This window comes from Ceratotherium simum, chromosome 17 (assembly GCF_057802395.1).
Source record: "Ceratotherium simum simum isolate JZ-2026a chromosome 17, ASM5780239v1, whole genome shotgun sequence".
Lineage (NCBI taxonomy): Eukaryota > Metazoa > Chordata > Mammalia > Perissodactyla > Rhinocerotidae > Ceratotherium > Ceratotherium simum.
The window spans coordinates 4,472,290-4,499,721 of NC_141916.1; the positions used below are offsets into that span (position 1 = coordinate 4,472,290).

The following is a 27,432-nucleotide window of genomic DNA, read 5'->3' on the forward strand; positions in this document are numbered from 1 at the left end:
AAAAAACAAAATGTTGGAATAAGATTTCTAAGTTAGAATTAAAGCTGCTCAATGATTTCTAGGGAAATAAAAGCAAAGCCTTTGAGGTTATCTTTTCTAACCGACAGAAATCATTTGCATGTCTCCCCACAGAACTCAATTTGCATCTTACCACTTTTCTACAAGTTGCCATCCCCCTTTGCAGAGTCTGAGCTCTGAGCGATAGAAACGGTGAGTCAGACAGAGCTGCGGTCCCCTGGACTCAGATGACCTTTCGGCAGGCTCGGCAGACTGTGCTCTAGTGTGCCTTAATATCAGTTTTGGATCTTTCATCTCATCACTTCTGTCACGGCTCCACCACCCCTCTTCAGAAATGTTAACAGCTTCCCTTCAGTCTGGCTCTCGCCTGGGGATCATGCATCTCTCCCTGAGGTCTTCATGTGTGTCTGTTGTGATCACATATGTTTATTTATAGATAGTAAGATATGTTATCTATAGGATGTTCACTTAAAATTGGTGCAGCTCTCTGAGGGTCACTGTTTCCCTGGTGTCCAGATCCCTGGAGAGTAGCCTGCTGGACCTCTCCCTCCCCCACCATCCTGCCCTGTGACTCGTCTGGCAGGGACGTGGTGAGGATCACGTGGATAACGGTCTTGCCCAGGGCCTCTCTTTCTTTCCCCTAGATGGGGTACAGAGCTCTTTCTTTGTCCGAGGATCTTGGTCAGACCACAGCAGTCCCCGCCGTGAGGAAATAGAATCAAGACTGTTAGTGCTCAGAGCAGTGGGAGTGTGGTCAGGTGTAACTTCCTGAATGACACAGGCTGGAATTTCCACAGGCCCAGAGGGCGGGCGGAGGGCATGCCGCCCACCCAGAGATGCAGGTGGCCCCTGAAGAAGGAGGCTCACTGTGCTGTTGTGATTTCTGATAAGAAATATATATTTGGTCCCCGTTGCTGGCATAGAGCTCCTAAAACCCTTGGAATTTCCCTAGTGTTGAGATAAAGGTGTCTTTTGTTATGTTAATGAGGTGACTTTTGGCCCACACCTAAGGATGAGTGAAGGGAGAGGGTTTGGAGGTTGAATCAATCACCAGTGGCCAATGATGTAATCAGTCATGCCTATGTAATGAGGCCTCCATAAAAACCGAAAAGGAAGGAGTTTGGAGAACTTCCGAGTTGGTGAGCACGTGAGATGCAGGTAGAGGGGTGCGCTCAGAGAGAGCTTGGAAGCTCCGCCCTTTCCCCATACCTTGCCCTGTGTGTCTCTTCCATCGGGCCCTCCCTGAGTTGTATCATTTTATAATAAACTGGTGATGTAGTAAGTAAAATGTTTCTCTGAGTTCTGTGAGCTGCTCTAGCAAATCAATCGTACCCAAGGAGGGCGTCTTTGGAACCTCCAGTTTACAACCAGTCACTCAGAAGCACAGGTGACAACCTGGACTTGCAACGGGCGTTTGAAGTGGGGGGCAGTCTTGCAGGACCGAACCCTTCACCTGTGGGATCCGACACTATCTCCAGGTAGATAGTGTCAGAACTGAGTTAAATTGTAGGACACCCAACTGGTGTCAGAGACTTGCTTGGCAGTGTGGGGAAACACCCACCCCCCCACACTCACACACACACACACACACACACACGTTAGAATTGTGATCTGGACATTTCTACCCACATCCGCCTAAGGGGAATGGAGGTCAGTAAGTTGTGCAGGGAATCAGGAAGGGTCGAGAGCTGGAGGAGAGCCAGGCCAGAGCAGATGTGGGGGCCGGGGAGCAGAGGCAGGAGTAGACGGGGCGGGTGGGGCAAGGAGCCAGCAGGAAGTCCTGAGCAAAGACATAGAACAGAGACTCTGCCACCGCTGACTATCTTGGTGGCTGCCGAGGCAAATGGAAAGGGACAGAGCTGACAATGACTAGGGGTCCAACAGCTGCCCATTGCTGGGTTTGATCTCCTGGAGAACTTGGAGAATGCTCTAGCTCTCTCCTCTTTGATAAGATGTGAAATGACAGATGTGAACATGCTTTGAGATTAATTAGAAAAGCAGCCATGGATCCACCTCAGATCTTAAAACCCGGGACATTCCCTTGTTTGGGACTCAGTTCTCCGAGGGCCAAGTCAGCCCCTGACTTGCTCATACTTAGAGCCAAGCTGAGAGATGCTCTGACTATTGAGCCCGGTTTTTTGAAGCCCTTGGTGCCACCGCTTGCCAGGGGGCAGCAGGAGGCAGAGTGTGAGGCCGCTCTGCCCTTCTCTCCTCTGCTGGGGAGACCAGCTGCCTTTCTTGACCCAGTTTGTCTCGAAACCCCTGAGTTTGAGGGGTGTAAACCGAGATTGCCTCCTCTTGGGCTCGAAGAATGCAGCTGGGAGGGCCACACTTTATTTTTCTTCCAGCCCCACAGGTAGTGTAGGATTGTCCTCAAAATTGACATTCCTTGAATGGTCAGGTTTAAAGGAACAGAGTGACCCCAGTGGTGTCTGGGAGAATAAACCCAAGTGCCTGGTAACTTAGGGGAAAACCAGTACCATCTCTGAGAAGTAGGTGTTGGTTTGGTCCTTAAGGCCCTCGGGCAGGGGGCTGAGCTGTAGGGAGGCTGCCGGGCTCAGGAACTGCTCTGGCAATGGCTGTCACTTGCAGTGACTTGCTCAGGAGAGTAGACACGGTTGCCCTTAAAATCCAAGTGGGGAGAGCTGGCTCGGCTGCTGAAGCTTTTCACATGTGTCAACCCAAGCATCAGGTGTCTGATCTCTGCCTCGAGGACATCGTTCAGACATGAGGATAGACTTGCTTGGAAATATAAAACAGGGCTCGGCTTGAGCTGTGGTGAACCCCACCACCTCCTCTTACGGCTTCTGCTCTCGGAGGGTTAGAAGCAATTGCAGCATGAGCTGACGAAGTGTCAAAATTGAACTGAGCTTTGTGGAACTGTATCCTTGCCCAGAGTGTTATGTTCCAGGAGGCTCCTTGGCCCTTTTAGAACAGAAAAAATCTAGCATTGTGGTCACAGTCCAGGTGCCCCAGAGGCATCCTTTCGTCAGCACAGAATAGAGATCCTACGAGAAAAATCTTGATTCCTGCGGGCTAGGGGGGAACACGAATTGCTCCAGGAGCAGTGAGCAGGAGTTTATACGGGTGTTCACGGGAAGCCACGAAAGGGCTCTCCAAGAAGAAACACAGCAGACATGATAAATTATTCATCTTTAGTTGGTTGGGCAGTTGGAAATGGATAAAGGCTGCCTGACCAGCTAGGAGATTATATGTCCAGAAAAAAAATCATAATTTGGTGAAAGGAACACAGCAAACGAGGTGAGATATTCTGGTCCCGAATCCTAGAGCTTATACATTCTAACTGGACAAGTCCATCCATCAGCTTCCTCAAGAGTAGTGTCCTCGTTAACAGGAAGGAATGATTCTGCTGCACAGAGTTGTTGGGACCAAAAGCAGTCACATACAGGAAAGTGCCTAGATGAGGGATTCATCTGTGAAAAAGAATGCGACTTAAACCTCGGAATCCTTAGAATTATTTTTGGACAGGAAATAAATCAGAAGTAACCACTACCAATCTCCAGCCAGATAAGAGGCAGCAGCTACGTGGCACAATTTATTGTTGCTGCTTTGAGGGCAGCCAGCTGTGCTCCCCATTTTTGAGAATTATTGATTCCTGCAATCTGATCTTTTGTGTCTTTTTAAAATAATTTCATTTTTATTTGCTATTTTCAGGAGAACCATAGAGCTGGCTATTAAAATTCGGTCTCCTCTAACCTTAGGAAATCTTTCTAGAGAAACAGATTACTTTCAAATTTAAATCATTCATTCATCAGCCTCTCATCCTGAAGAGTTTGCCATAGAGATACATCAAGTCTAAGGCCCAGGGGAGCCAAGCCTCCTGGCCAACAAGTGTGGCCGTAAAGTTAGTGAACTAATCAGCTAACCTGCTCTGGTTGACATCCAACTCTGAGGTTTTGGTCACTGTGTTACCACTGACTGTTGTTGGCATTATTTGGTGCTACTCGGCCTTCTGCCCCTCCTGGGATCTGGCTGGAGCAGACATCCAAGAATCACAGGCCAATCAAGCAATGAAGAACTTCAGTAATAAATTTAATTTCCCCGTCGGTGTGATCTGCTCCGCAGACTTGGTAGGGACGATAACATCCTGTCTGCTTTTGAATCTACTCACTCAAATCGCACAAGAAGTCCAGCCTTTCCTGCCAGAGGACCCTCCATCCCACCTACCTGTCCAAGAATGGGGCTTCCTCAGCCCCTGAGTGAGGCAGGCCTGGCTCCCACCTCAGACGAGCCCTCACCCCTCACGGCCACACGGTGTTGCCATTGTAGCTTCGTCCTGCCCAGCCCCATCCACCTAGCCACCGTGCAGCTGCCCTCTTACTATTCCCAGCACAGCCCTGGGGCAGGAGGGGGGGGGCATGGCTTGAACCCCAGAATTAAATCCCTCTGAGTTCACACTCGCAGCACATCGCGGCCAGTTCTGACCGGCTTCCAAACTCAACCACAGGGTGTGTCAGAACCAGTGGTTTCACTTATTCGACAAAATACTAACCCTACCATGTGGCAGGCACCACTGTAGGGGTTTGGGGTATGTCAGTGAACAAAACAAAGATTCCTGCCCCTGTCAGGGAGCTTGCAGACCCTCTCCTGTGTCCTCCTCTGAGGCCTTTCCCTGAGCCGGATCACAAGCTGCATACACACACACACACATGCACACACTACCCCTTCTAGAGCGAAGTGGGGGTCACCACTTGGTTCTTGTATAACCGAGTGCCATGAAAGTGATCCTTCCGTGGAAATCAGGTCATTTCAGACAGTAAAACCTTATATACGCTACACCGCCTCACTTCACACTGCAACTTTGTGGGGTCGGCCCTGTGGTATAGTGATTAAGTAGTTAAGTTCACGTGCTCCACTTTGGCAGCCCAGGTTTGTGGGTTCGGATCCTGGGTACAGACCTACACTGCTCATCAAGCCACGCTGTGGCAGCAACCCACATACAAAATAGAGGAAGATGGGCACAGGTGTTAGCTCAGGGTGAATCTCCCTCACCAAAAAAAAAAAACCTGAGACTTTGTCCCATCCTGCAGGATTACATCAGATGTCTTCACTGGACCATGAACTCACAAGGGCTACATTTGTTCACTGCTGCGTCTTTTTTTCACTGCTGTATCCTCAGTCCTTCAAACAGCACTTGGCACGTAGTAGGATCCATTGTGTGCGTGCACGCACACACACACACACTCACTCACATACACACATGATGGAATGAGCCTGCAGATAGGATCCATTTTGTGCGTGCACACACACACACTCACTCACATGCACACACGATGGAATGAGCCTGCAGAGGGTCATCTCACTGGACACTAGTCCTCTGCCTCTTTCCCAGAGCGTGTCACAGCCCCTCTGGTGTGTGGAGCACCACACAGAGCAGGGTGCACATGGCATCACTAGGGCTCTGCAGGTGCCAGTTCAGCCAGTCTGGGCCGGGGTCTGAGATTCTGCATTTTAACACGCTCCTGAGCGGTGTCGATGCTACCTCACTTTAAGTTGCAAGCACATGTTTTTTCTCTTTAAGCAAAGTTGCAACAAAATTCTGGCCCCTCTCCTTCTAATGTAATAGTGGGAAAGAGGCAGAGAGGGGTGGAATGTTGATGCGCCTTATTTCCTAGGATCTAAGATGCCATCGATGATAAAACACAGCCTGATTTCAGAGATTTTAAAAGAGGAGAAAAAAGTGCATCTTAGAACCTATAAGGCGTTTGGGGTGGCAACAGAGCACAGTGGTGAAGTCCCTGGTGTCTGGAGTCAGGCGGGTGGCCCCACCATTCTTACCTTTGTGACCTTGGGCAAGCTACTCAAGCTCTATAAAATTGAATTCCTCGCCTCTACAATGGCAGTAATCCCCAGGGCTGCCTGATGAATAGTATTGGCCCGGCTTGATATTTTAAATCTCTGTCTGGTGAAATAAAAATCTAGAAACGGGCCACTTTTATATTTCCTTCAATATTCCATATTTCCTGAAGTAGAATAACTGGCTATAAAAAAATAAATCCACGGTACAAGTTTTAATCTTCACATTCTGCCCTGTAAAGCTCTGAATTTTTGACTATTTTACAAGAATGTATTCGTGTACTGCTTTTATAGAAATACAATAAAATAAGTTAAAGTAAAAAATAAGCCCACATCACTGCCTGAAGTGTGCATCGGTTTCTGCAGAGGGCACCCAGCAAACCTCAGTGAACCACGTACCCAGTGGTGTCAGCGCCGAGGGTGCTGGGTGAATGGTAGCTATTAATGTGTTTGCCTCTGGAAGGCTGGCTCTTCCCTCTCCCCTTCCTGCTGTTTCCCAGCACCCAGGACGGTGCTTAGAATGTGGTATGGACTCAGCACACATTTGGTGAGTGAATGAATGATTTGATGAATGAATGAACCTCAGACTGACTCCTGCAGGAGGCCGGGTGGAGGAGTGAGGACTGGGGGAGGCTTTAGCTGGCATAGCTGGCCTTCAGGGCAGAGAGAACCAGGGCGGCCTGCAGCCGAGAAGGATGAATGCCTTGAGTTGCTAGACCAGCCCCTGGACAAGCACTGAGAGCAAGGTGTCTGCCTCAGGAGCGCTCTCAGCTCCCCTCTGTACCCAGCCCAGCACCGGGCGCGTGGGCAGGAAGGAAGGGCCTTGGCCCAGTCCTGATGTCCATCAGTCAGACTCGGGGCTGCCCCTGGCTGCTCCCTGCACCACAGGGTTGCTCAGGAACACAGAGACATCAACTTGCCCTAGGGACATTCTCACCACGCATACCTGAGAACTGAAATTAAGAAAACAGAATGACCAAGACTCTCCAGCATTTCTCCTTCTTCTTCTTCTTCAGTTCTGGTGGGACTTTCCAAATTCCAAGGACATTCTTGGAGAAGGAGAAAAGCTGCAGGGTTGGGGGAGCTGCCTAACACATTACAAATCCATTATGTTATTGACATTAGTTTGAAAAGTTTTTCAGGAGGATTCACAAGCAAAAGTCTCCAACCCACTGAATGTCCCCTTCACGTTTTCTCACTTTCCAGGTGACCTTGTACAAGGGCTCTGACATGGAAGACTTTGGGTTCAGTGTAGCCGATGGCTTGCTGGAGAAAGGAGTATATGTCAAAAATATTCGCCCAGCTGGGCCAGGAGATCTTGGTGGTTTAAAGCCCTATGACAGGCTCCTACAGGTAAGACCTCAGTGGAATTTTAGTTAATTTAACTCTTCAAAGGCTTATTTGACCAATTCCCACCCATCCTCATTTGCCTCAAGACTAGATTAGGGACCCCTACTGTATAGGATAGAAGCTTTTTCCTTTGGTAGAATTTACCAGTTATTGAAATTGCCTGTTTCCCTGTATGGATTCCCCAGCAGATGATACACTTTTAGAGAACGAGGCTAGCACCTTATTCTCCCATTCTCATTCTACAGTGCTTGGTATCTCAGCATCTTACACAATATCTGAAACCAAAAACCTGAACCTTGTTCACTTAATGGAGTGCTGTTGTGGTGAGGGGTAGTTTCACGGAGCAAAGCAAATTCCTGATCTTAGGTACAGTTTTTAGGAAGAGTATTTTGCAAGGAAAGGAGAGGGTTGACATCAGTCTTGAAAGCATGTTCAACTGGAATGAGTCTGTCACCAAACAGCTGAGTCAGAGCATGAGGCTGATTGGCTTCGGAAGGTGTGTTCGCTGAAGCTAGTTGTCATTGATCAATTAGAGAGTTTTAAAGCCAGTTCTGGTGATCATTTTTACTGTGGCAATAGAGCAATTAGTCTTGTCCTAGGAGTAGAGGACACTTTTATTTTCCATCAATACTTTTTCGCTGAATGAATAACTACGGACAAGTCATTTAACCTCTGAGAGTGTCTTCCTAATCTATAAATTGGAGCTATACGTACTCCCATGGAAGCTGAGGCTGTAAAAGCAGACTGAATTCAGATTGTGAAGGACCTTAAAGGTCAGGATAAAGCTCTTGGACTTGATGCTGGAGGTATATTAATTTCTTAAGCAGAATAATGATATAATTTGTAATTTAGAAAGACAATACGATATTATCAAGGGTGAGTTGGGGGAGGTGGGGAAGGGGCAGATCACAGGAAAGGAGACCAGGTGGTATGGGGAAGACACCTGTGTCAGACCTGAGTCTCCAGCATCTTCAGCGCATCCTGGTGGAGCTGTCTGGGAGGCAGTGGGCAGTTTGGATCTGTTGCTCGGGAGAGATGTTAGAGCCAGAGCTAAAAAGAGTTCGGATACTGAAGGCACGGGTTGGATCAAGTTGCCTATGGTGGACTTCGAGTAAGAGAGAGAAGAGAACCAAGGATAGAATTCTAAGGAAAACAAAATTTAAAGAACAAGAAGAAATAAAGGCAGGAAAGGCCTGAAAGGAGAATTGTAAGGACGAGTAGCTGTCAAGAGCAGCCAATGCTAAAGGCCACAGGGGGTGAGAACTCGAGATGCCATTCGTGTATGGGACAGTGGCGTCATTTGTCCAGTGTAAGGGTCAGGTCCCAGCCTGAGAAGATGGAAGCCAGAATGAAAGTCAGGAATGCAAGCAGCTTGTAGATGATTTTAAAAACTTGTTGGTGAAGAATAAGGAGAAATGAAAGACGAGCACATGTCTAAGCTGAGGAGGGGGTGGGCTCACGTGAGAGGGTAGTTCAGCTCGTGGTCGAGAGCACGGGCTCTGGAATCAGCCCAGGATCATGTCCTAGCTCAACCACTTACCAACCGCTGACCTAGGCAGATATCTCAGCCACCCTATGCCTCAGTGTCCTCTGTAAATTGGGGGTAACATTCAGCACCCGGAGCTCCCGCCATGAGTGAGGCGATCTGTGCGGCGTGGGGGTGTTGAGACATGTCCTTGTTCCCTGCTCTCAAGGGCCTTCCCACGTAGGAGCAGAGAATGAGTCAGCCAACACCACGTCACAGTGTGGGCAGACCAGGGACAGACCTCTGTACAGGGTGCATGTTTAAGCACCTTCAAGACAACTTGTCACAGCCGAAGTGTCACCCTGGGTTTGGGAATCAGCTTCTGACTCGACCAATAACTCAGAACGGCTCCTCTCGACCCTTCAGGTGAATCACGTCCGAACGAGAGACTTTGACTGTTGCCTTGTGGTGCCCCTCATCGCAGACTCTGGTAATAAGCTGGATCTGGTCATCAGCAGAAACCCACTGGCTTCACAGAAATCTGTAGAACAGACTCTACCGGGAGGAGAACGGAGCGACCAGAACAGTGCTTTTTTCCAGCAGCCGAGCCATGGCGGTAACTTAGAGATGCGAGAACCCACTAATACGTTATAGCGACGCTTCCTGTAAAGCAGGACGAGAGACGCTATCTACATGGTGCTAAAAAGCCCTCTGATTTCTGTGACGTTTGAAGCACAGAGAATCACATGGCATTAACTGCAAGCACAGGGGTCTTTTAAATCTCTCATGGTTCATGTACACTTCCCTTTCCAAGTTGAAGAGGTTTCTTTTTTGGTGACCACTATGGTATGAGGCAGGCAACTCCCTGCCAGGCCCAATGGTAGAGAAAACGAAAAATAGGCAGGCCACCCCTCCCCACAATTAACATCAGAGGAAATTTTTTACAAGTTCATCTTCCTACCACTTTTTAAAAAGAAAAATGTCTGTCTGAAAATAATCTCTATGCTCATTTCCGTAATTCACTTTGCAACCAGTTTCTTACTATGAAGTCGTTCATGTAAGAACTTGACCACAAGACTTTTCGTACAGCTGGCTCTACTATGGGAACCGGAGTTTGGTAAGCTGCTGGGGCTGCTGTGGGAGGGGTTCAGGTATAGAATTATGTTACCTTCAGACATCTCAGCGGTGATGCACGTAGGGAGACCATAATAGGTGGTGGTAAGTGTTTGCCCAAGTATAGGAATGATTTTAACTACGATGTATGCTATTCCCTATGCAACAAATATCAAACAGGATATGTCTTGTGACCTGTTTTTTTTTTTTTTAAAGACACGTTTTTAATAGTTGAAAATCTCTAATAATGAATTAGAGTGTTTAGTAACACTGAGAATTAGTTATTTTTAAAATTCAAGACTAAGAATTTAAGAGAGAATGAAGAGTCTATTCAAATGAGATTTATCTTAATGCTAGGCAAATCAAACTCGTATTGCTCGACATGTTTTGAAAACTGGCTATATTGAGGGTGTACAGCACATGTACTTAAAAATGACACTGGAGTATCTTTTGTTCTGAGCCATGCCACTTACTGAAATTGTAAATACATTCTTCACAAAATGGATTGCCAATTATTATTACCTTCCCTCAAAGCAATAAATTGTGACAGTTGCTTTTCAAGTTTGTCAGCGACTGTTTCCATTTGTTCAGATGTTTTGAATAGTTACACTAATAACTGTTATTTGGTGAATATAAAAAACAAATAGATCTGTATATTGATTGTAGACTTTCCATACAGAAATGATTATTTTCCAAACATTTTCATTTTGGTCAATAATTCAAACAACCGCTTAGGTAAAGCATTTGAACACTGTGTCCTTTGTTTAAGGAAAAAGTTCACCTTTGTTTTTGTGCAAAGAAATATATTATTTCAAGCATATTTCAAAACCGCCAGGGCAAGAAAGTATAAAGCAGAATCATGTTAAGAAAAAGAAAGATCACGAGTCACTTAAATATGTATTTTTATTTGTAACAAACAAGTATTAAGCTGTAAAGTATTTTTGTACAAATTTAATACTTTAATAGCATGATATTTATCGTCTATGTATGGTTTTGGGGAATTCAAAATTGTTGCAAATATTTGTATGAAAAAAAAAAAAAAACCCTCTACCAAATGGAATAAACAGTGACTTTAAAAAGCCAAAAAAAAATATGGATGCATTTTTTTGGTGCTTTGAATATATTTTAGTGCTCCAGACAGAGTCCTACACAATGCTTATTGTTACCTCATTTTCTCAAGAGGAAGGTTTTGCCATAAACTTGAAAAGTAGCACAGAAGAGTGGGACGAGCATGGGTTCTGAAGTCAGATCTGGGTTTGAATTCCAGCTCTGGGACTCACTGGTGGTATGAATTCACTCACCGTGGGTCGGTTTCCCCACCTGTGAGACTGAAGTCCTATCTGCACTCCGGGACTATGAGGATGGGTGTGACACACGGGTGAAGATGCCGAAACAGCCTGCAGACGGGATCCCCCCAACACTAACTGGACGTTTATTCTGGGTGACAAGGACAGATCTGAACTCCAGGATCACATGTCTGCCATCAGACAACAGTACATGTATTCTATGACATACATTCAAATAAACTATTAAAATGTACAAATTTCAATCATGCTATCTTAAAAAAAAGAAAACTACACCTAGAGTCCCAACATTTTCATTTTTGCAGATTGCCTTGTAGGCCTTGTAAATTCACAGGAAAAAGGCAAGGATGTGCATAGTGTACTAGAGGTCCTAGCCAGAGCAGTAAGACAAGAAAATGACATAAAAGGCATCCATATTGGACAGGAAGAAGTAAAATTATCTCTATTTGCAGATGATATAATTTCGTATATAGAAAATCCTAAGGAATCCACTAAAAATCTATTAAAACTAATCAATGAGTTTAGCAAGATTACAAGATAGGATCAATATACAAAAATCAATTGTACTTCTATATAGTACCAACAAACATGCCCCCAAAAAAGAAAACAATTCCATTGTTAGTAGGATCAAAAATACTTAGGAATAGATTTAATAAAAGAAGTAGAAAACATACTCTGAAGCTTCAAAACATTGTTGGAAAAATGTGAGAAGACATAAATAGAAAAACATCCCTGGGGCCAGCCCAGTGGCGTAGTGGTTAAGGTCGCGTGCTCTGCTTCAGTGGCCCGGGGTTCACAGGTTCGAATCCTTGGTGAGGACATACGCACCACTCATGAAGCCATGCTGTGGCTGCATCCCATAAACAAAATAGAGGAAGATGGGCACAGATGTTAGCTCAGGGCCAATCTTCCTCAGCAAAAAGAGGAAGATTGGCAATGATGTGAGCTCAGGGCTGATCTTCCTCACCAAAAAAATAAATAAATAAAAGAAAAAAAACAACTTTAAAACAAAAAAATAAAAAAGGAAGACACCCCATGTTCATGGATCAGAAGACTTAATATTGTTAATATGGCAATACTCCCTAGATCTATACATTCAACACAATCTCCCTCAAAATCCCAGCTGGCTGCTTTGTAGAAATTGACAAGCTGATTCTAAAATTCATATGGAAATGCAAGGGACCCAGAAAAGCCAAAAAATCCTGAAAGAGAAGAATAAATTGGAGGACTCACATTTCTTGATTTCAAAACTTACTACAAAGCTAATGAAGACAGCGTTGTGCTCGTGTAACGACAGATGTATGGGTCAGTGGAATGGAATCGAGAATCCAGAAATAAACCCTCACATTTACAATCAATTAATTTTTGACAAGCGTGCCAAGACAACTCAACGGGGGAAAGAAGAGTCTCTTCAAGAAACGGAGCTGGGACAACTGGATATCCACATACAAAAGAATGCAGTTGGACCACTGCCTCACCATATACAGAAACTAACTCAAAATGAATCAAAGAGCTAAATGTAAGACCCAGAATTATTTAACTCTTAGAAGAAAAAATAGGACTAAATCTTCATGACTTTGGATAGGCAATGGTTTCTTAGCTATAACACCAAACGCACAAGCAACAACAAAAATAGATATACCGGACATCATCAGAATTTACAACTTGTGCTTCAAAGGATACCATCAAGAATGTGAAAATAAAATCCAGAGAATGGGAAAAAAATTTTGCAAATAATGTTTCTAATGAGGGACATATGTAGAATATATAAAGAACTCATATCTTTATAATGAAAAATAACTGAGTTTAAAAATGAGCAAAAGATCTGAATAGACACTTCTCCAAAGAGGACATGTAAATAGCCAATAAGCACATGAAAAGATGATCAAAACCATTAGCCATAAGGGAAATGCAAATCAAAACCACAATGAAATATCACTTCATGTCCACAAGGATGGCTATAATCAAAAGGTCAGAAAATAACAAGTCTGGAGGGAACGGGGGGCAGCTGCAGGTCTCAGGTACTGCTGGTGTCAATATGAAACAGTGCAGCCGCTATGGAAGAGTCTGGCGTTCCTCGAAAGGTTAAACATAGAGCTACCACAAGACCCAGCAATTCCACTCCTAGGTATATACCTAAAAGAAATGAAAATATATGTCCGCACAAAAACTTGTCCACAGATGTTCATAGCAGCATTAGTTATAATAGCCAAAAAGTGGACACAACCGAAATGTCCATTAACTGATGAATGGATACACTCAATGTGCTACGTCCATACAATGGAATATTACTTGGTAATAAAAAGAGATGAAAGCCTTTCGCCTCACTGCACCACTGACAGCAAGAAGGGGTCACCCGCAGCTCTATGGGAGCCACTTGCGAAAATTCAGCCAGGTTCCCGATCGTGCCGCGTCAGCTCAAACCAGCAGTCTGATCTGGAGACATGGCCTCAATCTATGCCTCCAGCTTTTCCATCAGTACATGAAGGATCTAGGCTTCAAGTTGGACTGAGTGATCTTCCTTGACTGGATTATCCAAGACATCTATCCGATGAAAGAAACAATGCTAGCTCTTTGTACATAAATTTTTAAAAAATCTTTTTTTAAAAAAGATGAAGCAGTGACACATGCTACAACATGGATGAAGTCTGAAAACATGACGCTGAGTCAAAGAGGTCAGTAACAAAGGACAGCAGACTGCATGGTTCCATTTATAGGAAATGTCTAGAATAGGCAAATCCACAGAGATAAAGTAGATTAGTAGTTGCCTAGGGCTGGAGGGGATGAGGGGATTAGAACTCAGAGGTACAGGGTTTCTTCTGGGGGTGACAGAAATGTTCTAAAATCGATTGTGGTGTTGGTTGTACAACTCTATGAATATACCAAAAGCCACTCAGTTGTACACTTCAAATGGGTGAGTTTTATGTGAATTATATCTCAATAAGCCTATTTGTAAAACATTAGGGTAAAAGGTAAATTTTTCCTCTTAACTTTTTCTTTTACCATTTAATGATAAATAAAACTCAAAAAAAAAACACAAAAATCAAATCACTCTGAGAGGAAAAACTTTTCCAAAGTGGAATGTCTTCAAAATAATGTGCTTCCAAAAGAAATGATAATTATGTGACGTGATAGGGGTGTTAGCTAATGCTAGTGGCGATCATATTGCAATACAGAAGTGTATCGAATCAACACATTGTACATGTTAACCTTACACAATGTTATATGTCATTTATATCTCAAATTAAGAAAACAAAAACAATGTTCTCGCAACTCAGAAGGAATTTCCAGGAAAAGTCCAAGGTGAGGTGGGTCCAGGCAGCAGTGATGGAGCGAGGGGCAGCCTTGTGAGATGACCACTTTGCATAAGACACAACGTCCTGGAATGTGTGTCAATCGTATGAGAGACGCAATTACAGCTTATCTTTACCATTGCTTCCACCCACTGGCAAAGATCATCCACAATGATCACAGAAGTTAATAAGGCATTATCCTAAAAATAAAACACTTTTTAAAGTAGTTTTTTTTTTAAGAAAAACATATAACATCTTTTTCCCTCATTTATGTCCAATGCTACCAGTTCTCATGATGACAGATGTTCAAATCATTAAAGTTTTCGTTGATCAAATGAATTTAAAACATCTACTAACAAACATCCTAAAATAAAACTCCAGTTATAGACATGTTCATTTATCTTGATACTTTGAAGCTATGATGTTCATTTTGTGTTGAACGGAAAAAAAAAAAGACAATTATTTTGAACAGTCTGAAAGAAAATTAAGCTTCTTGATTATCTCTGGGTTTGAAAAGTTGCCTGGGGGTTAAACTATTTAGTTTCAAAGTCTGAAGTCTGGAAGCCACTTGTGGAGATTCTTGCACCTGTTAGAACAATAATAAAAACAAAGTTAATTTTGTAAAAATGGAGTCAGTCTGCCCTATGTACTTCTATTCCCTCTGACTGCTTCTGCAGAAGACGTAATACATTTTCCCCGCCCCCTGGAAGGCTGGAGCAGATGCATCGGCTGTCAACTCTGTGTGGGATCATGTCTGCTTTTGCTCACTGCGGGATCCCCAGCCCCCAGCACTGGACTGGCATGCAGAAGTGACTGTTTGCTGAATGAGTACATATATTCAATTTCTAATGGTGTAGACACGGCCCACTACATAATCTGGCAGCCTAGTACAAAATTAAAATGTGGCCTCCTTGTTCAAAAATTAAGAATTTTAAGATGGCAACTGCAGAACATTAAAACAAGCGTGGGGTCCTTCTGTATGACTGACATATTTTCTCTTGTGTTTAGTGCCTATGACCCACTGGTGCAATGTAATGTCTGTAAAGCCATGGACTTTTTTTTCCTCCCTCTAACATCTGGATCAGTGCAGAGGAGCTAAATCGTTTCTCAAATGCTGAAAGAGGGAAGGCAGAAAGACGCATCCATGCCAAGTTGCACAAGAAGAGCCAAAAGGAAGAGATGAGAATAAGTTTGGCTCATTTTAGTGAATGAGGAGACTAGCTTGACTAAAGTGTTAAAGAGTGGGAAATGAAATGATGCTGGGAAAGCTGGAATCAAACGGTCAAAGGTCTTAAATCGCAAGCCAGAGAGTCTAGAATTTACGTTGTAGGCACCAGGGAGCCACTGAAGGCTTCTGAACAAAGGAATGAGCTGAGCACTTCAGGGGGTTAATTTGGTAATGATGCGCAGGGTGCATTAGGAGAATGGGAACAAGAGAGGGGCAGGCAGCCAGATCAGCAATCATCCACGAAGATGAGAGAAGGACCTAAAAGAGCCCAGACTAAATGGGACAGAAGAAATCCCTGAGAGATAATTTGCAGTAAGCCTAGGAACTCACTAGAGGTAGAGGGCGACAGTAAGGTGAATCTAGGGTGAGTCCCAGATTTTAGGCTTGTATACCAGAGAAAATGGGGTTTGAAATGGAGAAATCAGAAAAGAGAGTAAAATGTTGGGCTGTGAGTCCAGAAAGTCAGTCCCTAGGAACAAGACACTGACCGCAAGCTGGTTCACTACCTCCACGTCAGCCTTAACGAGCAGTCGGTGAAACACCAGGCTACTTACATGGCCTGTCTGGTTCCCCCAGGGGCCATCAGCGCAAGAGTGGGCACTGTCACTTATCTCTGAATTCCCAGTGCCTGGAATGTACCAGAGAGCTGCAACTATTTGTTGAAGAAATCAGCGGGGCCAAGGTGAAGGCCAAAACAGAGAACGGGATCAGTTCTCAAAGGAAAAGAGAATGCAGCCTGGGGGAGATGTCGCCAGTCAGGGGATGGGAACAAGAAACGGAGTGCAGAAGTGACGGGAAGACGAGACACAGAGGTAGGGGAGTGACCCCTAAGGTGACACGGAAACCAAGGGAGGGAAACATGGAAACAGCATCAGCAGTGAAAACTACTACATGTCAGGAAAAAAGTCCAGAATAGACTAAGAAGTTCCTCCTGGCAGACCACCTCCCACCAGTTGATTGAGGTCGCCCAGAGTGCCAGCCCCACGCAGAGTGACAAAGATCAACTAAGATGAACCAGGCACAGGAGAGAGGAAATGTGACAGAGGTAAGACAACACGTGTTTTGCGAGAACAGTTGTTTTGAAGTCCTACAGCACAATGTAACACTAATAAAAATATAGTCACTTATAACCGCGCCAAAGTTAGCAACGTTTAAATAAAACCTGAGCACACGAGAACGTCACTCCTACCATGAGAAGTTTGTTTGGACTTCCAGTGTCATTCATGGCACAGGATCTTTTGGACCCTCTCGATTTTGATGGATCTTCAGCTGTATCCATTTCATCAGGTGAAGATAATTTACACCTTCCAGGGAAGGAGAACGCCCTGTCGTCAGCCCCAGAGGCCTCGCTTCTGGGGACGGCACTGGTCACCGTGTCAGCTGTAGATGAGGCTGACGGCGGTGTGCTGGGTGCTCCACTGGGTCCTCCATTGTCTCCAGAGCTCTTGGATGGGGATGCAAAATCTGCTGGAGTTGCACAGCTCATGGAGAGGTCGTTTTGCAAAAAATGTTTTAAACGAGTTCTTCTGGGGAAGCTTCTTCTCCCAATTGCGCTCCGCAGCTGAGACTCTTCTGCAATGACATACACTCTGCAGCGGCCCCTGGTCACTGCGGTGTAGACGTGCTGCCAGTGCTGGCGGCCGGCCCTCCCGACCACGTAGACGACTGTCTTCTCCTCAGAGCCCTGAGAGGGAACAGTGTGTTAGGGAGACAGAATACTGTGTAATGAGCCCAGGTCCTCAGACAGTCTATGAAGGTAGGAGAGACACAAGTCCCTAAAGTCCACCTTCCACCTGGCCAGAGTATTCACATAAATCCATCCATAGGTTCCATTTTATTCACTATCCAAGAACTCACATTGTTCAGTTATGCTACTAAGTTCAGGTCTCACAGATCCACACCTGGCTTACAGAAACCTAACAAGAAACTTGAAAGACAGCATGCAGTGCTAAATCTCCCTTAATAAGAGAATTTGAAATGATTGGATGGGCTTTATGTGTAAATGCGTTATCCTACTGTTACTTCTACAACAAAAAATGGACACCTTAAATATCCAATAGTTGGAGAACAGATATTTATTTATATCTATTTTTATTTATAGTATAAATATAGTATCTATACTATTTTGCAAACATCAAAGATGCTTTAAAATATAACAAAATTCTAAAAACTAGATACCTATATATAAAGAATGATCACAACTATGTAACAAAATAAAATTACTCTGATCCAAAAAAGCACATACAAAATGAACGTAAAGATGTAACAAAATAAAACAGATCACAGGAAAAAAGGGAAGGAAATCTTATCAAAATTTTAACTAGTCTGTCTCCAAATGGAGGGCCTGTGGATGATCTTTTCCTTCCACTTTTCTGTATCTTCCCATTGTTGAACCACTTACTACTTTTATCAAGATAAACAAAAGAGAACAATGAACCTTCGTTTTTTTAAGTTTAGCAAACCAAGAATTGCACAGGCAAGAAAAATGCCGAATGTCTCCAGGTAACCGTGAGAGCACAATTTCAAGCTTTGGGGCTATTCCTTAGTCCCTGTGTTTTCAGTGCCAACAAAAACTAAGAGGTGGCTTCAACCATGACCCCCTCAAGGCTCCCACATTCGCCCTGCAGAAAATGGAACTGTGGGAGACAAATGATGAGCAGGGCATGTACAGATCCACCGTGAAAAACCTCTCACACAGCAAGCACTTCTATCTCCCTAGACACAGGAGTCTGAACCAACTCGTCAGATTATAAAAGTTTGATGAATACCTCCTTCCAATGCTGCTGAGTCTCAGAAACTGACTTAAATGATTCTTGATGACACAAATGCTAAATACGTTTTACAGATATACAGCACCATTTCTCACCTTGGCCTTTATATCGTGTATTCCTAAACAGATAAATGTCTACCGAAACTTAGCTAGCCGAGTTCATCATCATCAGTTAAGTTACACTGAGGACAACTGAATAGCCTCATAATCAGTCTCCCCGTACCCACACTTGCTACAATCCACTGTTCTCACAGCAGCCACAGTGATACTTGTAAAATGCAAATCCAATCACATCAGACTCTGTTTAAAACCCACTAATGGCTCCCAGGCTCTTAAAATGAAGTCCTGACTCCTTAATATGGCTCGTACAGTCCTTCAAGAGCCAGCCTTGCCCCGCTCCTCGCCCTGCTCCTTTCCCCTTCCCTTCCCAGGAGCCATGCTCCGTCTGGCACCAGGAACCTCTCTGTGGTCCTGTCAGTGCTCCCCAGCCTGTGGCTCCATGTGGCCCCTTCTGGACTAGCTGCCCCATCCATGGACTTGCCCAGCACCCTGCACTTCCTCCAGCACAGACTTTTGACCAGACTGGAGTGTAACTGTCTGCCTTGCCACTGTATTTCTCACTGGACTGTAAGCTCTGCGAAGGCAGGACTACATCTGTCTTGCTCACTGCTCTTTATCCAGTGTCTCATCAAATGAATGAGGATAAAAATTAAAATGTCATGCCAAAGGTGTGCTCAGAAAGTGGGATGTGGACACCTAACTTCACCTAAATAACCTGTTACAAACCATTCGTCCATTTCCTTAAATCCTCCTTGAATCATCAGAACTGTCAAACTTCTTAAGGAGCCAAATCTCATATATTTACTTCTAATTATGTATACTTCTATTATCTAAATTTGTTCTAAAACTCAACAGCTTGTGCGAATGGACACAACCCATTAATACCCTTCATGATTTTATAGACTTAGAATCTGAAAGTCTATATGGACCTTAAAGTAAGGGTCAAAAAACTTTCTCTATAAAGGGTCAAAGAATAAATATTTTAGGCTTTGCAGGCCATATTGTCTCTATTGCAACTACTCAACTCTTCCTTTGTGGTGCAAAAGCAGTCACAGCCAATATGTAAATGAATGTGTGGTTGTGTTCCAATAAAACTTTATTTACAAAAACAGGTGGTGGGCCAGATTTAGCTACCATATTGGATAATGCAGTCCTAGAAGGCCCTAGGAGGTGACCTGGCCCCCTATCCCTCTACCCCTCTCACACCACATTACTTCCCTGACCTCATCTCCTGTCGTTCTCTCCTATGGTCTCCTTGCTGTTCCTGTTCTCCAAATATGCCAGACAGGCTCCCGCCTTATACTCTTGGCCTTGGCTATTCCCTCTACCTAGAATGTCCTTCTCCCAGATACCCAAGTGGTTAATTTCCTTACCGCCTTCAAGTCTTTGCTCAAATGCCAGCTGCTCAGTGAGGGCTACGCTGACCATCTACTTAAAATTACAACAACAGTCTACCCCTTTCCACAGCATTTACCACCTTCTAACATAACATAGTTTACTTATTTTTTTACACCTGTGCCTCTGTCCTCTTCCCCACCAAATGTAATCTTCACGACAACATGAAGGTATCTTTGTTTCGTGGACTGACCTATACCAAGCACCGAGAACAGAGTCTGACTCAGTAAATATTTACTGAACTGAACCAAACTTGAGAGAAACAAACTATACTGATACAAGATAACAGTCACGAATGTTCTCCAAGGTAAGAGACATTATTTCAAACACGAAATGAGAGCCAGATTCAATAAAAGGAACATTCCGAGATATCTACTCCAACCTCAACCCAGTAATAAGAAAGACCCCTTCACTCTTCATTTGTCCAGAAATGCAACAGTAAGACTGGATTATAATTTGAGGACATCTCTCGGAAAGTAGAGCAAAATGATAACAAGATGGAAAATAGTAGAGAAACAGTAGAGACTGATAAGAAATTTAGATAACCAGTTCTGGAGGTCCAATATAATAGAGGTTCTAGAAAGATAAAACAGAAAATCAAAGACGTTATTAAAATCCTAAAGAAATTATTCACGAAAATTTCCCAAAATTCAAGGATATGACTTTCCAGAATTACAGAGATCCCATCATAAAGATCCACGGGAGAAATTTCTCCAGGATCTCACAGCCAGGAATATTTGCACTTCTTAACAACTGTTTCTTTCTTTCTTTAATCCAAGAGACACAGTCAACTGACTGCTTCTCTTTGCTTTGGGATCTTCGGCCGCAAAGAACTTAAAGCCAAATCTGCACTCCACATGAGCGAGCAAACAGCTCTGTGTGCACATGAGCATTCCAACCCACTCCTGCAGGAATCCTTCTACCCTCTCTACCTTTATTTTCCACTTGACATCATTTCTTTATCTTTTTAAAAAATCATGAATTGTGGGCATTTTTTGTACACCATTTCAAACTTTTTTTGAAACTGAGATGGGGTAATAAATAAAACACCATCCACTTAAAAAAAAAAAAACAACCCATGCTAATTAATGTCGCCTACTAGTAGAGGATACAGGCTAACCGAAATTTTTCTGCATAAAAGTGTAGGCTGATGGGAGCTTCGTGATGAAAGCAACATACCAACATCAAAGAGGGGACCCCAAAACAACGACATAAGCAACAGAGCCACCAATAACTTATGTGATTTCAAAAGTATTCAAATAAAGCTTAAAAGCAAGTTGCACTAAATACAATACGGTGTCCAGGACTAGTTCCTGGAGCAGACAAAGGACATTAGTGGAAAAGCTGGTAAAATCCGAATAAAGCGTGTAGTTTAGTTTAAACAGTATTGTACCAATAGTAAGTTCTTAGTTTTGACAAATATACCATAGTTATATAAGATGTAAACATTAGGGAAAACTGAGTGAAGCATACATGGGAACTCTCTGTACTACCCTCCCAACTCTTCTGTAAGTCTAAAATTATTTGCAAATAAAAAGTCGTTGCCTCACAAGGATGGAGGGGGGATACGTTTGTCAAAGCTTATCCAAGTTCGTAACTAAAATGTGTATGCAAATTATACCTCAATAAAGTTGATTAAATAACAACAAAAAAAGCAAGTTGTAAAAATATATAAACATTACAATACCAGGTATGTAAACCTTGGTAATCTTGTTTCCATATGAATGGACAATTCAGGTCAAAGTCACTTCTGAGGAGGGTGGAAGGCCTGGAATACAGTGGGACAAGCGAGGCACTTGCCTTGGGCACAAAATTTTTTTTTTTTTTTAATTTTATTTATTTATTTTTTCCCCCAAAGCCCCATTAGATAGTTGTATGTCATAGCTGCACATCCTTCTAGTTGCTGTATGTGGGACGAGGCCTCAGCATGGCGGGAGAAGTGGTGTGTTGGTGCGTGACCGGGATCTGAACCCGGGCCACCAGCAGCGGAGCGCACGCACTTAACTGCTAAGCCACGGGGCCGGCCCATTGGGCACAAAATTTAAGAGGATACTACAAAATGCAGCAATCAAGATAAATAATATCTTAATGTAATATTTTAAAAAATCAAAATTAGACAAGAAAAGATCCACGATGAAGAAAACATCAAAAGTTTAAATCAAGACGAGATCAGTAAAAGTGCCACCTCCAGCGACAATGGACACTGAAGCACGAGGAAGATTCAGCCATGCTGGTCCTGACCCTTCCATCCTGGTGGGCGGGGGAGGCCCGAAGGATGAGGCTCTAACTATAACTTAGTTCCTGAATAAAGAGAGTCTCAAGCAAAAAGAGCAAAAGGTTAATGTCTGCATAGTATTTTCTGTACTTCTGTGCATTTGTTTCCTAATTAAAAAAAAAAAAGCAACAAAAATTAAGAAGAAAATAATGCAAGGTACTCTGTGGCTTGGCAAGCTATTTAAATCGCTTTATATTTGTCCATTCTTACCTGAAAAGTGTGAATAGTTCTCGCCCATGCATGTTTTATGTGACAATTTTGCATTAGTTTCCGAAAATCCACAGTTACTTCCAAGCCAGCCATATTATTAATGGTCACAAATCTTCTCTTTCCAAAGGTCACATCAGTTACATCCTGTCACCAAAACAAACAACTGTTCTGTATGTTTTCAAATATGCATTCTGTAAAGATATTCCGTCTTTGGGTTGAACATAAAATGCAAGCACCTTGTAAGTATAATAGCAGGTATATTCACACAATTGTTAATTTCAAAAGGCTTAAAATCTAGCTGAAGCACAAACTGAATATATACACACCCCAATATTTTAATAAACACACACGGAAGATTTTGGTCCTTGAAACGTAACCTTAAGCTGACTCTCTGGAGAACAGTGTGTGTTGTCTTTCTTACTTTGAAGTCTGCATATACTCTCTGCATAAAGTTTACTTTTCCTCACAGCTTTCAAAGAATAAGCATATAAGTTTAAGAGGGTGTTTATACAATGAGAACAAATTCAAGGTGACCACTTCTATAGTTTCTATAAGTAGCAACCAAGGAAACGATGCTTTGTAAATATAGTGTCTCACTTGTTCTTGTTTTTTGTTACTCAAGCACTTCAAACTTATTAAAAATATGTTTCTTCACAAAGTCTTCCAGAAAATGTAACAGAGAGGAACACGTCCCAACTCATTTTATAAAGTTAGCATTACTGACACCAAAACCAGACAAGCCATCACTAGAAAACCACAAACCAGTATCCCTCATAAACACAGATGCAAAAATCCTTAAGAAAAAATAACGGAATGAGAATGTCAACTCTGATACGATTACATTCTGAATCAATCCTAGGGCAACAAAAAAAAATCTATCTCTAATAGGTAAAAAGGTACTATTTTTCTGTTATCACTTACATTCGTTATGAAAAATATTTCTCCATTGCAGAGTCGAATACCACTTTCCAGGTCATGCTTATTTTTAGCAAAACCGGGAGGAGTACCATCCAAGTCTGCACCACTGGCCTCTAATTCATTATCTTGCTGACGGCTGGAGGTATTTCCAGGGAGTAGGTCCAAGAGATATGCATTCCTGGTACAACAAATTTTATCACCAACTCCAAATACAAGTCTATTCTGATGGTCTCTGGGTTAGAAAATGATAACACATCATCAAAGTCTGGAAACCCTCAATTGCATCTTTTTTAAGCATTAACACCAAACTCAGATCCGATCCAATTCTCAAAATAATTTCCACACTCTCTTGACTTCACTTTGTTCTCCAAAGGTCAACAAGAAATCAGGTTCCCACAGCTGTGGTCCAATCACCCACACTCTCTGCAGACCTCAAACTCAGTGACATTTCCCAGCCAGATTTTTTCAAGTTACAAATCTTGGCATAAATGCTGATGTCTCTCTTTCCCTCTATATTCTAAAAGTTACCCAACATCTTATTGATTCTACCCTTTAAATTCATCCTCTCCTCTCCAATCTCTCCTATCACCACCCTATCTCAGGTCTTACAGCCTGTATCCATATTTCTCTTATAACGATTATGACATTCTATCAGAACAATAGCAGCAAACTGAATAAATGCTGGTGATATATTAGTTACTGCAATAAGTGCTTTAGGTATATTATTTCATCTCATCCTTAATACAGCCAGAGGCATAAATATCCTCTTTTACATACATGCAAAGGTGTGTTACCTGCCCAAGCTCACAGTTACGGGGATCCAGACTGGATGGCCCCCATCTTGTGACTTTTTTTTTTTTTTTTTATGAGGAAGATTAGCCCTGAGCTAACATCCTATGCCAATCCTCCTCTTTTTTGCTGAGGAACATTGGCCCTGGGCTACCATCCGTGCCCATCTTCCTCTACTTTATATGGGATGCTGCCATAGCACGGCTTGACAAGCGGTATGTCGGTGCGGGATCCAAACCTGTGAACCCTGGGCCACCAAAGCAGAGTGCGCGCACTTACTGCTATGCCACGGGGCCAGCCCCCCAATCTTGTGCTTTTTAATCCTTTGTTAGGCTACCTAACATGGTTTTTTGTGTGTCTTCCCTCAACAGACAGGGAGCTCCTCCTGGAACTTACACATCTCTGGCTTCTCTGCACTTAGTAAGTAGTAGGTACTGATAAATGCAACAGAAGTGAGTAATTTTTCCTATGTGTAAATGGAGTGGCTTTTCTCCACTTGTATTTCTCTGACAGATGTTCACTAAGGCGCCCCTGCAGGCCTCCTGTCACTAAGGTTCCTGGACACACTACAGACATATTATAATTTGAAAAACTCTCCTGAATTCCCCACATGCATCTTGGAGAAGCTGGAGACTGACAACCTGGAAACCACAGGGAAAATTTTGTTCCTTATTTTTCTTATTCCACCAATTACCAAAAAGTCAATTCCTAAGGATACATATTATATTTAATTGAAGAGATCATTTTACTATGCTAACGAGAAAAAAAGATTTTTAAATACGTGGCTACAGTGATAAATGTAAAAACAGACAAAAGAAGAGTGAATCAAGGAGGGACTGTCCTCAGAGGCCACCCTTTAGTGCTCACTTGCCGATGCGGCCTGTATAGTGCTTGCAACAGCAGGCGTTGATGACATCACAGTCTTGCCTGAAACACAGGAAAATGCAACGGTCACCTTAATGGTATCTGTTTTGTGCTTATTTCTGTTATCAACAATTATGATGCACTGGATTCTATAAAAAGTTTCCAGAACTTTCTCCAGGAAAAACTATTTTGGAACTTTTATCTTAATATAAACCTTTGTTCCATTCAGATTTCCTGAGAGATTCCAAATATAATATTTGGAAGAAAGAGCCCTGTTTAGAAATTGCCCTCTGCCATGTCTAACAAAGAAATACCTCAAAATAAGAGATAGAATTAACAGTGACAAAACTACCAGAGTTTCCCGTTCAAACAGGATCTATATTAGTAAGGTGAAAGATTTAAAAGCTAGATTAAAAACATTAAAATATTGTAAATGCTTTACCTTCTAAAGGCAATAAATTGTGATTTTTGTGCATCTCGTAGGTCATCTTCTTGGAGTAAAGTTCTAACCGCAGAATATAAATCTGATAATTCAAGAGAAAAAAGTTAACATAGAAAAGCAGCAAATTACAACATTGTTTCTATGGAGAAACTAATTCAGAATTCCTGCTGAGGGGTCTGGGAAAACATCTCACCAAACGGAATACAAGTTCACCCTGGGGAACATCAACCTCATTTGCTCCATCAGCCAGAGCAACAGACAAGGGGATGGAGACAAGGGTTCCAGACACCACTCTTCCACAGAGAAGTCACCACCAGCCAGGACAGCTCCTAATCTGTAATATAGTCACTGCATATTTATTGACGGTTTGTGAATGCTGAATTTATTTTTTTTTTTTTTTTTTTTTTTTTAAAGATTTTATTTATTCAGTTTTTTCCCCCCAAAGCCCCAGTAGACAGTTGTATGTCATAGGTTCACATCCTTCTAGTTGCTGTACGCGGGACTCGGCCTCACGCTGGACGGAGAAGTGGTGCCTCGGGGCGCTCCCGGGATCCGAACCCGGGCCGCCAGCATCAGAGCGCGCACACTTAACCGCCAAGCCACGGAGCCGGCCCTGTGAATGCTGAATTTAAATATGAGCAAGAGGACAAAATACGTAACAGAATTACTAACATTAAGACTTCTTTCTAAGTTCTGGTGGTACTAGTGGTAATAAGTTATAATTTGAGAATCTATATGCTTTGCATGTGGTACTTCACTTAATTTAATCTTCACAACACTCAATGAGGCAGGTATTATCATATCCAGGGCTGCTATTTAGCTGATCCATACCAGTATAAAATACTGAGATACTTCTACAAGGCTGGAAAATGGCTACTCCCCAAACACCACAAAGCCCCACTCCCACCCCAACCTTGTCTTCCTCCCCCCAGAACCGCCAGACCTCCCCAAGATTCAGCCACTAAAAGGCTAACAGTGGCAGCAGGGGCACCCACTCCAAGAGAGACTGCATTCTACAAGCTACTGAACAGTTGGCTATCACTCTGCTTACAGCCCTGTTAGGAATGTGAAGCTGAGGGTCTTGGAAGTGAAAGCAATTTTCCAAACGAGTAAGGTGGCTGGCCGCCCTCTTGTAGAGCTCAGATCATCGACAGTGATGACACCCACTCTAACTCGTCCTTCCTCAGAGCACTGAGAAGCAGCTTTCCTCTAGTCTCTCTTAGCAATATTACAAAACAGCGAACATTTCTCACGAGACAGAGAAGAAATAAAAAGCTGGGTAAGAACATTTCAGGCTTTTGTGCCTTTCTCTCGTAGCAGAGAGTCACAGGCGAATGAAAAAGCCATGCCTTGGGATGCCCCGCCCTAGGCAGATGGAATCAGCTGCTCGCTGAGCCCTTCATTTTCCAGAGGAAGGGAGGATTATCACTAAAAAAGGGCCCACACTCAGCTGAGCCCAGCCTGGCCTGCCAGAGTGGGACTTTCCAAAGGCCTCACGGAACACTGTTTTCCTTGACATGTGCAGGATGGTGCTTGCTTTTTTTCACTCTCTCTACATCTCGCAGATAAACAGGTACACTATATTTCACTGATTCTAAGATGTACTTTTTTTTTTTTTTTTTTGCTGAGGAAGATTTGCCCTGAGTTAACATCTATTGCCAATCTTCCTCTTTTTTTTTTTTGTGAGCTGTCACCACATATGGACATGGACAGAGAAGTGGTGTGGGTCTGCACCTGGGAACCAAATCCAGACCACCAAAGAGGAGCGCACCAAACTTAACCACTAGGCCACCCGGGCTGGCCCTAAAATGTACATTTTTCTCACATTTTAACATCTCTGAAATTCTAGCCCAGCTATGAAACCTGTCTTAGATCTTTTTACTTTGCCATAATAGGAACAATTTACTTAATAACTTAATTACTAATGAAAAAGTACTATATGCCTCCTAAGAAATATTTATTAAATTCTCTTAAAGAGGAGACTAATTTTCCCGCCAAAGTTTGTAATTAAGATAGAAAAACAGCATCACCTGAGCTCTGATGCCATTCTGAAACAGACAACTTTTTTTTTCAAGTACATTCTCATGAATGTAAAGAATGGGGGCCAGAAATAAAAGTAAC

The 27,432-nt window shown here is 43.0% G+C and overlaps 2 protein-coding genes and 1 pseudogene across 9 annotated transcripts in view; 2 read left to right on the forward strand and 1 right to left on the reverse strand.

Annotated features, from left to right (window-relative positions):
* GRIP1 (glutamate receptor interacting protein 1) overlaps positions 1 to 10,658 on the forward strand; it is a 623,621-nt gene extending 612,963 nt beyond the window's left edge. For 7 of the 8 annotated variants that reach the window (XM_087442057.1, XM_087442058.1, XM_087442055.1 and 4 more), the window contains 2 exons: positions 7,042 to 7,188; positions 9,077 to 10,658. In XM_087442057.1, the coding sequence (XP_087298183.1) occupies positions 7,042 to 7,188; positions 9,077 to 9,304 (375 nt within the window). In that variant the 3' untranslated portion in view covers positions 9,305 to 10,658. Of the gene's footprint in view, positions 1 to 132; positions 1,552 to 7,041; positions 7,189 to 9,076 lie in introns of those variants that run through there. The other variant, XM_087442061.1, reaches the window with a different exon arrangement.
* HELB (DNA helicase B) overlaps positions 10,649 to 27,432 on the reverse strand; it is a 37,002-nt gene continuing 20,218 nt past the window's right edge. Inside the window, exons 8-13 of the mRNA XM_004429495.3 lie at positions 25,312 to 25,393; positions 24,873 to 24,932; positions 23,220 to 23,448; positions 22,299 to 22,442; positions 16,778 to 17,272; positions 10,649 to 14,946 (exon numbers count right to left, since the gene is read on the reverse strand). Coding sequence (XP_004429552.2) covers positions 14,845 to 14,946; positions 16,778 to 17,272; positions 22,299 to 22,442; positions 23,220 to 23,448; positions 24,873 to 24,932; positions 25,312 to 25,393 — 1,112 coding nt within the window. The 3' untranslated portion in view covers positions 10,649 to 14,844. The remainder of the gene's footprint in view (positions 14,947 to 16,777; positions 17,273 to 22,298; positions 22,443 to 23,219; positions 23,449 to 24,872; positions 24,933 to 25,311; positions 25,394 to 27,432) is intronic.
* On the forward strand, positions 13,376 to 13,579 carry LOC147914677 (small ribosomal subunit protein uS14 pseudogene; annotated as a pseudogene).